General features: G+C 35.9%; 1 protein-coding gene across 1 annotated transcript; it reads left to right on the forward strand.

Moving 5' to 3' along the window:
* Nucleotides 1–3,733: 3,733 nt before the first annotated feature.
* On the forward strand, nucleotides 3,734–13,696 carry LOC106746427 (growth arrest-specific protein 2-like; the record flags this gene model as incomplete). The annotated part of the gene is made up of 3 exons (XM_014623034.1): nucleotides 3,734–3,928; nucleotides 6,010–6,151; nucleotides 13,447–13,696. Coding segments are annotated over exons 1-3 (587 nt in total), but the record flags the coding sequence as incomplete, so codon positions are not given.
* Between the last annotated feature and the right edge of the window lie 428 nt (nucleotides 13,697–14,124).

A 14,124-nucleotide genomic window follows, 5' to 3' on the forward strand; every position in this document is an offset into this window, starting at 1 on the left:
CTTTAGAACTCGAAACATCCAAAACTTACAGAAAACATAAACATAGGTAAATTTTACCCAGCGCATTTTGATTTGCTCATAATTCCCGAAAAAATAGTGGAAATTTATTATTCTTTTTTAATCGGTGTAGAAAATGTCGAGAAAAATAATCCTATTAATATTTTTGCTATTAAATTTGAAAAAAGTCATAATAAAAAACTAAACACATGTTTCTTCAAAATTCACTTTTCCTTAAAAAATCATAACTCTTTAGTAATAAGAGATGAAATAATGAGGCCAACGAGATTTTAAAGAAGAAGATTCTTTTAGGAATAGGCTGTTTGTTGAGAAACTATATTATTTTTACGAAATGAAAATATAATTCCTGGCTATATTATTAGACGCACCTTAATTTTTTACATTTTGTTGACTTCCGAGGACCAGCTTTATAGGCTCATCTGTCGATGGAACTATGTTTTAAGGAACCATTATTCTAAAATTCTATTATAAAGAAAGTATTGTTTTATGACGTCATTTCACTTGGCTGTTACAATGACCTTGGACAAATATGAATTCGTGCTAGTTACATTGTTGATAATAATGGGAACAGAGGTGTTTTAAGTGTGTCAATTGAAATTTAGTTTTATTTTTTTTTATTTGTGACTTGAAACTTCAAATTCCTTGCTTACTAACAGAAAATTAAATTTTTGTGTGAAAAATATTAATACTGTTTACAAAAATTAGAGGTAAAACAAGTGATTTGACATCTTACAAGGTGCAAAGGTAATAGCGCTGATTGACACCGAAATTATTCTAGTCCAATAAATATAAAATTAGTAACTTTTCTTCTTCTCCTAACCTGTATTCTATTAAAAAATCAAAATGCGTCTAATAATATGGTCAGGGACTGTACGTCTGTTTGAGCAAAAAATGAATGAGACACTTTATAGGTTTATTTAATAAATCACTCTATTTTATTATTTCAAAATTGTTTTCTTATAAAAAAATAAGACATTTTAGTTCAAAATGAATAGATACAAGAATTATATATAAAGTGTTCCAATTTTCACGACTTTTAATTTTACCAAGAAATCCCTTGATTCAGATTCCCTGAATAAATTAAAGTTAATTTTTCCTTAGCAAAAATATCGAAGGAGATCATTATTTATGACATTTCAGCCTTCAATATAACATATCTTTTTAGCCAATCTCAAATTAAAATTTTATTAAAATTCGTTTGATATAAATTGGAAAACAATTTTGTTATCCATTTGGTCACTCGAAGTGTAGTTCGTGAAAAGCTCCACTTTTTCAATTCTCTTATATCTCGAAAACTATTGATCAATATTTCCACTCAAGAAAAGTTAACCTGAAATTGTTTAGAAAACTTCCCTGTAAAATTAAAGTCGCGAAAACTAGGACATACTATATATATTTGTGTCGGTCGCCACGATTTTTACTTCCGATGGATTGAATGCAAAATGTTTTCAACAAAAGTTTGTTAGTTTCTAATAAAGAATTAATTGAATATAGAAGAAATAAGACGAAAACTTACAAAGAATTTCAAAATTGTCCATTTTCTAACAAAAAATTGGTCAGCTTATGTTTTTTTAAATAGAACTTTATATTCTTACTATATCGTATCAAAAGACGAATTCAACGATATAGCATTATATATTGACATCATTTTGACCATTTAATCTCAAGATAATTCAGTTAATACGTAAAACATAATTAATGGATCTATCGTCGATAAAGCATAGATCTAAATGTAAATAAACATGATTGTATTAAGAAACATATATAGGAATAGTATCATCCATATATTTAATCATCAATATACAGGGTGTATAAAAATACCAGAACCCCCCCCCCCCCCCNAAACCCCCCCCCCCCCCCGAATATCTCAGAAGGTAATGAATAAAAAAGAATGTTTAAATACGAAATTTGCAGAGTTTAGAAAGGAGCATCTAATGATAACCTTGGTCTCAGCGTAGAGGTCATTTCAAGGTCAACTTGAATTTTTTTAATAAGAACCCCCTATTTTTGACTGTAGAAATGAAAAGAGCAGGAAATTATAAGTTCCCATATGCTATCATATTATGGGTTCAAATTGACCTGTAGGGGTCATTTTGAGGTTGAATCAATTTTTCAATAATAATTCTTTTGAGAAAGCAGTTTAAAGGAAAATGTTAATACAAAATTAGCAGGGTTTAAAAAGGGGCATCTGATGATGACCTTGATGATGGCTCCAGTAGTTGCAATACCACCGGCATTAGCACTACCCAAAGTAGGTATAAGAACCTCACGTCACTCCCGTAATATTTTCTGACTTCAAACCTGTCAAACCTCTCTGCTGTGTGTGAATGTGCGTGCGTGCGTGCGTGCGTATGTATCAGCAGAGATAAGGGCCCCACGATTCGTCACTCCTATAGTATTTTCTGACTCCAAACTGTCTCTGCTCTGTGCTAATGTTGGCGATACTGCAAATTTCAAGCCTCATAACTTGAAAAGTATTTAATGCAAAAATATTTTATTCTAGTGTTTTGAAAAGCTATCGAAGTAAGCTATAAGAATATGCAATAAAAAGTAGAAGTTTCCATTTAAGAAATTGAAGGTGACCTTCATCTGACCTTCAAAAGACTATCAAAAGTTAAACCAATGACACAAACTTATATAGCCTTCCAAACCATACAAATTTTGTATGAAACATTTTTCTCCGAAATAGGTTGTTCAAGAAATATTTGAGGGCGTCATTTAAAATGGGACTCCCTATATATGTCTCACCAAGTATGAAAGAGTTCTGGAACTGTTCTATTTTTATTTTTGAAAAGTATTTTTTCAGTAAATAGTAGTATATTATAATAGTATTTTTCAGTAAACTTTTGAGAGGTCCCCTTAATATCATCATTTAAAATCCGGCATTCTACAGGCTAACTTAAATTTGCGTTTTTGGTGTTTTAGCACTAAGATATGTTGTTTTACAGTAGCATTAAAATTAAATCTAGAAGAATTAAAGATTCGAAAAATAGTTAATATATGTAGTATCGTAGACCATTTAAGTAAGCACAGGCTATCTTTAAGAGCGACAAACTAACATAAAAATTCCCACTCGAGGTTATGGCCTAAACTGACGAGTCGCATTATTCTTTTGATGAGCTACTTGACAATTCTCATTAAACGCACTCTTGAGGGTATCGTGCACTGATATATATCGTCATAAATGATTTATAGGGCGATCACTCGAGATAAATTAATTTCTTCGAACACAGACTTCCCTCGACTAGCCAAACCGGCTCGCCGATCGACATTTGATACGTGGACGAAACACCGCTGCGTCTGGTATACTTAAGCATAATGACTGCAATTATATCGCCGAACGATTGTGTCCCGACCAGCCACCTGTTTCTGAGCTAATTTGTAGAAAGATTCTCGACCAGCGGCATTCAATCTTAATAAACTTTGTTACGAATTTCATTTTCACTAATTACACGCGTGCGAAACTTGCTGTCTCATACATAATACTAAGGTCCATATATCATAATTATAACGATCATGAAAACGAAATAGTCAAGAAATGTTATAATAATTTACAACAGTTTGATAAAAGTTGAGTAAACGCGAACGGCGGCTGTTCTCTTTTCGTTACAATATCGCTTCATCAAATCACTTGAGTGTCATTGAAAGATGTTACAATTTATATCAAAAGAACACTTATACGTGCGTACATATACGTAGGTACGCGCGTACGTATATGAGAATCGCTCGATTGAACTCTCGACGCGACGAATCCGTCAATCAAATCCGTAATTTGCAAATTTTAGATGTGGATTACATAACGGGCGACAATTTCTTCGATATGCTCGATAATGGCGCGATCGTGTGCCGACTGGCAAGGGTCATCCAGGAAAAAGCGAGGTCTGCGATAGACGCCGGACGGGCGAAAGGAGTAAGTATATTTTTATCATTTATTCCATCGAGTTAGACGAAAAGTTCAATTTGAGATTTTGTCAGTAAAATTTGATTCGATTACATTTAATAGAAACAACGTAGAATAAAAATTAAATCTCGTAAGGTCTAGCCATAAAGTGTAAAATTGTATCTAACATCGTCCATGTCAGCCACTAATGTAACACTTACTTCTTCTAGTGGTTAGCTAAATAGATTAGCCGATGACTACACAGAAGAAATTACAGTTATAAGATACAAATTTATAACTATTAGGTGCCGCAAAAAGTTCGTGCAGTTTCCTTCTTAGCAATGAATTGAAGTCGGATTTCAGTCAGTAATTCGTGTAATACATCAAGTTGGTATCAACAGAAAGTTACATTATGTCGTTGGTATACACGATGTGCAGCTTTCAGTTGTTTCAACGTTCCGTTGTTTATGTGAGGTTAAAGATGGATAGCGAAAAGTTGAAAACTCGTGTTTTCTTGCTTTAAGAGTTTAAATTTGGAAAGTACAACAGCAAATGCAACAAAACGTATTTGTAGTGTATGATGAAAGCACTGTTAGCGAAAGGACAGCACAAAAATGGTTTAAGCGGTTTAAGGAAGATAATAAATCGCTAGAGGATGAGCCACGTTCGGGACGTCCATCTGTTATTGAAGATGATGGACTGCGTGGATATGTGCGTTCAAACCAGCAAAAAAGATATGCAGACGTGGGAAAGGGTCATCGAAGTCAATGGTGACTACTTCGTCAAATATAACTACTTTTTAAAAAAGTTCAGAATGTTTCAATTTTGAGAACAAGAATCCGCACGAACTTTTTCCGATACTTAATATTTACCAACCAATAATACAACGCTCACTTCTGCTTTTTTAAAATTTTTGAAATAATGTAATCTCAATTTTGATTAGCTACGCGAAAAGAGAAAAAATATCTTAAAAAATTAAAATATTCAATGTGTACTAATAATATATTTATTTAAATCTCTAAATTTTGTATTTGAATAGAATAATAGAATAGAATTGTTTTCATGAAATGCTACCGCGGATTTAAAAAAAATATACATTTTTCATTAAAAAAATTTTTTTTCTCATTGTAGAAATATATATATTAGTATAAGTAAACATCTGCGTGTGTACGTGTGTGTATGTGTATGTGTGTATGTATGTGTTATTAATATTTATTGAATTTTTTTTTTAAACATTTTTTTCTTTTAGTGTATTTAATTTCAAAATGCTATTGGCGGTATAGTAGCTGTATTTTTTATTTTAGAATAAAAACACATAAGCCATCCTACTTGATATGTAATGACTGGATAATAATTAGATCACAAAACCGATTCAATGAATAATTAACAACGAGCTATAAAATTTAATCTAGCTTGTACTAGCTAACTATTAGCTTCTTATTTGTGTCTATTTCAATTTTATTCGGAAAATTATTCGTCAACCGAGTAATTATTATCGTTAATTGCGATCCTGTATCAACGTCCTGGCAGCGTTCGTATGTTTGCACTATAAGAAATGGCCAGTTTACTTCGCCCAACCGAATTTTCTAACTGATCTGATACTTATCGGATTAGTCTGGATCTACAATAGAAAGTCTTTGGTTTTTTGTTCCAAACAATAAAATATAATTTAATACGTTCATGACCGGCGTCGCACATGTGTGATATACTGATCTTTCATTTCATTTTTACTTTAAATTTTCAATTTTATTTAATGCGTTCTTTATCAACGTTACATATATGCAACAGTGATAATTCTTCTTTTATATCCACATAAAAAGACCAAATCTGCTTTATACAATTACGTAAAAATAAAACACAATATGGTCTGTGGGAAAAAATTCCTCAAGTAAGCCATGGTCGCGAACATATATTAATTTCCGCCAAAAGTCATAATAACGCTTAAATCTTCAAAACTGCGACGCCTATAACGCTGGAAAAGTTTTCCGCCAGAAGTTACACCACAATTTAGTGCTTAGAGCAAAAGACTAAAGATTTACTATACCTATTATAGATTGAGGCTAACGCTCTCCAATTTGTCTTTCTCACACCAATGTAATGTATTTTTCTAGCTGATGCCGGTAATACGAGGCCGCTGTTGGGAGAATGCCGCGCGTCGCAGCTTCTTCTCTCGCGATAACATGGAGAACTTCATACAATTCTGCCGGCGGCTAGGCGTCCACGAGAATCTTCTTTTCGAAAGCGATGATCTCGGTAAAGCCTAGTATAATTAACTTTAATGCATGCGAATTAACTAGGGGCAGTGTGCGAGTACGTCGCAGTCACTCTGCCGTCGCTGTCACCGCCATTCGCTCTATCGGACGACTTTCAACGAGACACTATTTAAGTGCGTACCCGTCTAAGTTGATGAGCGGTAATTAGGGAAAACATAGTAATCGACTCGCGCAATCCCGCCGTAGTCGACGCGTGTAGGAACGTGTGTCGCATAAATTACGAAAGGCGGAGAACACGTGTGGTATGCAAATCCGAAACGGCCGTGAAGCGAGAGTAATTGTCGGTGGATCGCGCACACGATTCCGAGGAAAATGGAGCGAATACGCACTCCTCCGAGATCATTGGCTCGCTTTCCCACTTGACTAAATTTAATTGCCGTCGAAAATAATGCGGTTACGCGAATGGCGTAACGACGCAATTGAGCATAGCGAGACCACTTTGAAAGAAACCCCAGCATTGTGAAGTCAAGGAGTACACTCGTCAATGCTGATCTTTTATTAAACGCAGAGTCATTAGAAATTTTCAATCACACATATCTAGATATTCGTCCATCATGACTGTTTATTATTCCAGAAAATAGCAACAATATTTCAAATATTATTCAAACAGAGCGGCATTTATAACATAAAACAAAAGATTACTCTACATATTTTTGTGTAAAATCTTATACGAAAAATGCATCACTCAAGTTGAAATGATATTTCACTCGTAAAAAGAAGTGACAGCCAAGTCACTCAAATTCCAGTATCTTTTCTCTCTTATTAATCTTTTCGGTATGACGTACATCTGCTGCATAGTATTGCTTGATAGCCGAGACAAGCGAACCGCAAAATACTTTCGTGTAACAAGTGTTTTATGATGGATTTATATATAAATATAATATGACAATTGGTCGTATGTATGCCTTTCGTGGCTGTCGACTTTAGTCGACGATCGGTCATATGTGTGTCTTTCGTGGCTATCGACTTTAATCGACAATCATACTGAAGAGGTTAAATAAATTCTTTCATTCCCTTTCAGGGAATGAATATTTTTATTCCGTACCGAACCTAATTTAACCTAACAATTCATATCACAAGCAAGAAGGTGATTGACTTATTGTAAACGTGTTACTTTTTTCAATATAATTTATTACAGACCTCGGCAAAAGATGCAAATTTTAGTCAGATTTCGGAATACACACCCATTATTCCCCGTTTGCCATCTGCGACATAGCAACTGAGTGCGTAACTAAGGGTCACGACGCTTTGCATCAAGAGCGGCCAAACCATGAATACAATTAGGTCAGACCTTCTTCCGTATCAGATATAAGCATCTCGTGTAAAATTTACATGCAGTAGAATAAGAAGAGATGTATATAGGATTATATAAAGAGCGTTTCATTTTAAGTGAGAGACAGTTCATTATTTTGAAAATATATTTTCAGCTAAAATATTCCATATAAAAGTTGTAACGTTTTAAATGGCGCATTACATAGCAATATTAGTGTGATCTTGGATAGCATTGTTAAGATTATATACAGAAAGTCAGTTAAAGCATTACAAATTTATATCTCGGAAACAAAGTATTTTAGAGAAAAATGTTTTATACAAAAGTTTTGTAATTTCGAAGGGGACATAAGATAATGTCATTGGATTGATCTTGAATATAATAGTTGTTCGAAGATCATGTGAAGGTCACCTTCAATTTTTTTTACGGAAATCCCTACTTTTCATTGCATATTTTTATAGTTTATCTCGAGAGTTTTTCAAAACACTAATGAAGTATTTTTTCATCAAGTACTTTTTGAATTATAAGGCTTGAAAGTTACAGTATCGCCGGCACTAGCATTACCCCAAGGTGTACCACGTGAAGATTGCCATGTGGCCACATACCAGATGGTCAGATTTACATTTTTTTTTTAGTTATGTATGTGAGCATGTGTGTAGGATCTTTATTAGTTTATTGCTATTATTATAGTAGCAATACAAGTTGGCAATAACTAATAGTTGTGATAAACATGGTTATGAGTATTTAGTGACACTCGTACTCGATCATACTCGGTCACGCAACCCAGCCTTACACGGCTACGCCATCTTCCTTTTTTATAGTAGTTTCCTCTCGCGTTTTACTTTGTCCATGACGCCGTCTCTCTTCCGCGGTGCATCATGGGTCTCCAGAGCAGTGCCCGCATCCAGCCATCCCCGCTCTTCTTCGATCCTCGAAGAATAATGCAAACACAGTTTTATCTTATCAGCTGATGATGAAGTTATCTACAGGCCCTCCACGTTGGTTTCCTTGATCACCTCATAGCGATCATTCCCTTTCTTCCTTAAGACTTTATAGGGACCAAAGTATTTATCTTTTATTTTCAGCCTTGAGCCATATTGAATCCGCTTGATGGCGACGAGGTCGCCCTCCTCATACTGAGTTGCCGGCTTGCAGTTGCGGTCATGCATCCGTTTATTCTCACACCGAACTTTAATAATGTTCTCTCGCGCTAGGTCCCTTAATTCCTGACGTTTCTCGTTGAAGGTAGCAACCGATTCTAGTTCGATGAGCGAAGACAGTTCCAGTCTTCCTTTCTATGCATCTTGACTCCGAAAAAGACTTCATGGGTTGATTCCCACACTTCTTTGATAAGTACTGTTGATTGCTGTTTGCACCCTGTCTACGTATCTGAACCACTTGTCAGGATAGTTGTGGGCCAATTTAGTAAGAATAGGTATACAAGATGCGTCAGCAAAATCCGGACAAAATAAACAGTTTATTATTATTATTATTATAACAATTGTTAAATAGTCGAAAACTTAAACTTACAAAAAAGCTTTTATATGTCACTTAAGGGATTCTTCCTGAGTCCTGTTGTTCAATGTGATTTCCTTTCGTTTCGATCATTGCCCCGATTCTCTGCCTAAAGCGCGAGCACGCTCTCTTTAACTGCTCTCGGTCCAAATCCGCGAATAAAACTGCTTCAATAGCGGCCTGAAGGGATGCCACGTTTGGGTGCTTGGACTTTTTAGTAACCCTTTCAATAATGCTCCATACGTAATAGTCCAGAAAGTTTAAATCTGGATTATTTGGAGGCCAGAATTCCTTGGACTAAAACATGTCCACATTGCCAGTTGTGTACTAAGTAGCTCGTGTGAGCCGGTGCGCCGTCCTGCTGGAAGATGTACGGCTTCCAAGAGGCCATGGATTCCATCCAGGGCTTCATTATCATCCTCAGAATCCGTAAGTAGACTTCCTCCTTCGTGATTGTTTCTCTCTTTTTAAATAAATGCGGTGACATAACATCATCCTCACTGGAGACGACGCTTAGAACGTGAACATTAGCCAGAAACTTCGTCCTGGCTCCTACGATGTCACATAGCCGATCTCGGGTACCCGAAGAACTTAATTATTTCAGTCGGCGATCTTTCAACGTCAACAAATACCCATTGCTAAAGTCAAATATAGCGGGAAATTTAAATTGAACTTTGTCCGGATTTTACTGACGCACCCTGTAATTATCCGGTTTATTCTTTTGACTTGTCCGTTTCCTCTAGGAACGCCTGTAGTAATCAAGACGTGCTCGATGTTCTTTTCAATGCAATAACTCTGGAAATCGACGGATATGAACGCTGAATCTCGATCGTCATGTCATTCCAGCTTCTTCTTATATCGGTTTAATCATCAAAATTTAAGAAAGAAATAGGAGATTATTCTTAAACCCTCCGAGTGCATTGATAGGGTTGCCACCTTGAAGCCTGACAAGAGAATGGTACGTATTGACACACAAGGATCGTTTTGAAACCGGTATCAACGTATAGAGGTCAATCTCAAGGGTATTACTATCAATTTATTATCATTGATTCGTCTTGGTACTCGAGAAATTGGCCCATTTCGTTTCTGGTAAAACCCGCCTGATGGCGAGTTTGGGAATTCACTACTCTGTCTTCTCGCGAGACTCGCTCCCACTTTGGTTTGGTTCACTGATAGTGAATGGGACCCTATAAATATTATAGAGACTGTTCAGTGATCAGAACGTCTCAAGAGCGTCTCTAGCGAGATAAGACTTGTTTTTCCCTTTGCCGCTGTTTGTGGTTAATTCCCAAACTTGCCATCAGGCGGGTTTTACCAAAAACGGGCCCATTTCTCTACTACCGACGAACTGATGATAATGAATTGATAGCAATGCCCTTGAGATTATCCTCTATACGTTGAGCAATGTCCTTGAGACTATCCTCTATACGTTGATACCGGTTTCAAAGCGATGCTTGTGTGTCATTACGTACCATTCCCTTGTGAGCATTTGCCTACCTGCATAGATATTATGTGTGTATACCTGAGTATTTTTTTTCAGATATAGTTTGTGTGTATATGGTTATCCCACCAATACTCGGTCGCCAGAACCTCGTTTGTGATAACAGAAATAACTACGTGAAGGTGAGATTGATCTTTGAGAAGGAGAGGCTGAAACTTCTAAACTTTTCCGTAAACCCGCATAGATATCCATAAATCAAATTCACCAAATAAGTTAATCGATCGAGATGATGAAAAATTACCGCATATAATGAGAATCCATAAAGCAGAAAATCAAGGCTCCAAAAACTGCGAAATTGGAGTAATTAACTATAAAAATAAAGAACGTCGAATAATTAAATAATTACGAACTTTGTTCTCATTAAATCTCTCAAAAATTGCTGGTCCAACGATTCAATCATCTTCTACTTCATACAGATATCATCTTCAAGCGATGAGAAATGAAAATGACTTGTATACAGGTATTCAAATAGTGTAATATATATAATAATGACATTAACTCGCCAATATAACATATGTATTAAATATATTAGTTGTTCAAATTAATTCGGTGCCTTTTTTCATGAAATTCAAAGTTTATTCACAAAAAGACAAGTACACATTTAATATTCAAAATAATCTTAATTATTTTCGTTGACTTTACTCCATCTTTCGGGCAACTGATTAATGCTTTTGCGGAAGAAACTTGGCAGTTTTGACTCGATCAAGTCATCGGTGATTTTTTGGGCTTCATCAACTGTTTTAAAGTACTCATCAGCCAGGTGATATTGAAGGAACCGAAATAGGTGATAGTTCGACGGGGCTAGATCTGATAAATAAAACATGTGAGGGAGAACTTCCCAGCTCAATATGTATATGACGTCTTTAGTCCTTTTTACGGTACGTGGCAAGCGTTGTCGTGTTTCAAAATCACTTGCCTACTTCCGCTGCCAGTATAAGGTCTCTTTCGCTCTAACGCGTCGCTCAAATAGATAAGTTGTTGTTGATAGTACTCCGCCGTAACAGTTTGGTCAGGATTCAACAACTCGTAATGCACCACACCCTTCACATCCCACCAGATTCTCAGCAAAACTTTTTTTGCATGGATATTGAGCTTCGGAGTTAATGTCGACTATTGGCCGGGATCTATCCACAATTTTCTGCGTTTAGGGTTGTCGTATAATATCCATTTTTTATCACCCGTGATTGATGATTTTGTGTAGAAAATCTTTTCTTTTAAATCGGGTCAGCAAAGACATTGCCGTGTCGAATCTTCCATGTTTTGCGAGTGCATGTTGTGCGGAACTCATCTACCCTCCTGAATTTTATTGAGTTAATATAGATGATGAGATACGCATTGTTGAATAACTCCGAATTGTAATACAAGCTCCTGTTGGATTTGAGAGGAGTTTTCAGTCAACAATTGTTCGAGTTTTTTGTCGTCGAATTTTTGTGGTTGATCCGGACTTTGTTGGTCCGAAAGATCAAAATCTTCATTCCGAAACCTCTGGTACTTTCTGCGTTTTATGTACAACGTCTCCATTCAAAGTGGCACAAATTATCTCCGTAGTCTCAGCAACATTATTTTGAAATGCGGAAAGAATACAGTGGTTTAAATGCTGCTTATCGACCACCATCGTGTTCATTGCTATTGAGATTATGTCGCCTACTTCGCCCATTGAACTAAAGAACATATTGGAATGAGCACTGCCTTTGTTTCTGACAGATGACCTCGTGCCAAGAGAGAAAGTATCTAAATAGTATTTCCGTCTTGTCTGTTTGTGTCTGTTTTTGTCTTATCTTAGTTTATATAGACTATATAGTATGTTAGTATGACAGAGAACGAAATACTATTTAGACACAGCCTTTGTCGCACAGCTTTTCTAACAGACCATGGCCCCCACAATGCCAATGTTCATTCCAGTATGTTATTGAGTTCAATGGCTTCGCCAAAGCATATAGCGTTTAGAATTTAGTGGTATACATTTACAAACCGCAAAAGGACGGATAACTATTTAATCTTAAAAGGGAATTATAAGGCGCGAAAAGCACCAAATTAATTTGTATATATAGTGGTAATAATAATAGTATTAAATATCCCAGGAACACTTTTCTTTCTTTTTGTACTGAAATTATAATCGTTAATTTGCTGAGGATAGCCCGGAGTAGGTCCGGAAACGTACGAAAGATTTTAAATATTATTGTATTAGTACAAAATAGTGACAATATATTCGCTATTATATCGAAGTTAGACTTTTATTTGTTTATTATATTTATATTTCTTATTTTACTTGATTGTACATCATCAAATTCTTAACATTCTATATTAATACTTGTAGAATTGTTCCATCTCTCTTAAAAAGAATTATTAATAATATTTAAAAAGATTGATTTATTTAATAATATTATATTTCTATTATAAAATATAAGAGGAATCCTGTAGTAAAAGGGAGGGGGGTAGTTCGGAATATATAATAAATATAAAAGCAATCAATTATATGGTATATAATTGAGAAAATCTTCCGCCAAATAATTGATAACATCTTAAGAATAACGTAATAAAAGGAATATTTACTTTATGTATTGAAAGAGAGTGAGAGGAGTGAATTAGAAAGTTAACTCGTTTTGCTGAGAAATATTCACTTTAAAGGAGTGAAACATTCACTTCATGGTTGAAGTGAAATATTTACTAACGTAAAAAGTGAAATGTCACTTCACTTCGAGTGGCAATATTTTCACTATCGCTTGGAGTAAATTCTCACTCGTTTGGAGTCAAATTTCACTCTAAGAAACGTATAAAACACATATGATGAAAGAAGCTACGTATGCAATAAAATTGTTATTTCGTCGAATAGTCGACAGTCATGAGATACACGGATATACAGACATGATGCGATGAAAATTTCTAATAACTTTTTACAAGTGTCAAGAGATCACTATCTGTGAGTATAGGATACGCGGCAGTCGTGATGCATACCCACATCAGCATAGCGGGCCTAATCCTTTTACAGTCCTACACGGCCAACCACGCAATGTGGTATTGTGTTTGCTGGAAGTCGCGCGACTGGCGGCTCAGAGATACTCTTTGGAACCCCCTGGGTTAGTGCAACTTGAGAGGGAGATCGCGGCAGAGCAGGAAAGGGACCTCCACTGTTTGTCTGATAGTGGCATATCTCACAGTAGTCTTGTGTCCTGGCAGTTCCAATCGCCGTCGCCGACAGCGACACCCAGAACCCCGCTGGAGAAGATTAAACACAGCAGGTGAGCAAACCGTCATATCGAACGGCTGTTTTACCGAGAACGTACGGGGACACTCAAGTGCCCTTTCGCATGGAAATGAGGATAATTTCCGTTTGTGATTCGTGATTTCGTCTTCGTGATTAATGCATAATCAATTTCTATTATTAGCCGGATCTGCCGGGTTTACCTCATTACTATTTTTTGGTTCCCGGAATAATATTCGTAAATATATATCTAGGTACTGAGATATGTAACGTTCCTATAATTCCTCCAAGGAGCATATTCTCTCTTCCTACGTATGCATATGGTGCGCACGCAGATTATACACATGCCTACGGGTCCTACAGTTTAAATGCCAGTTCCGAACGGAAAATTTTTGGAAAGATGTTTCTGTGGCATGGATATTCTTGGTGATTTGCCAGACCACCGAAGAAGAGCTACGAGCGCGT

Source organism: Dinoponera quadriceps, unplaced genomic scaffold, assembly GCF_001313825.1.
Source record: "Dinoponera quadriceps isolate SergipeBrazil2010 unplaced genomic scaffold, ASM131382v1 scaffold214, whole genome shotgun sequence".
Lineage (NCBI taxonomy): Eukaryota > Metazoa > Arthropoda > Insecta > Hymenoptera > Formicidae > Dinoponera > Dinoponera quadriceps.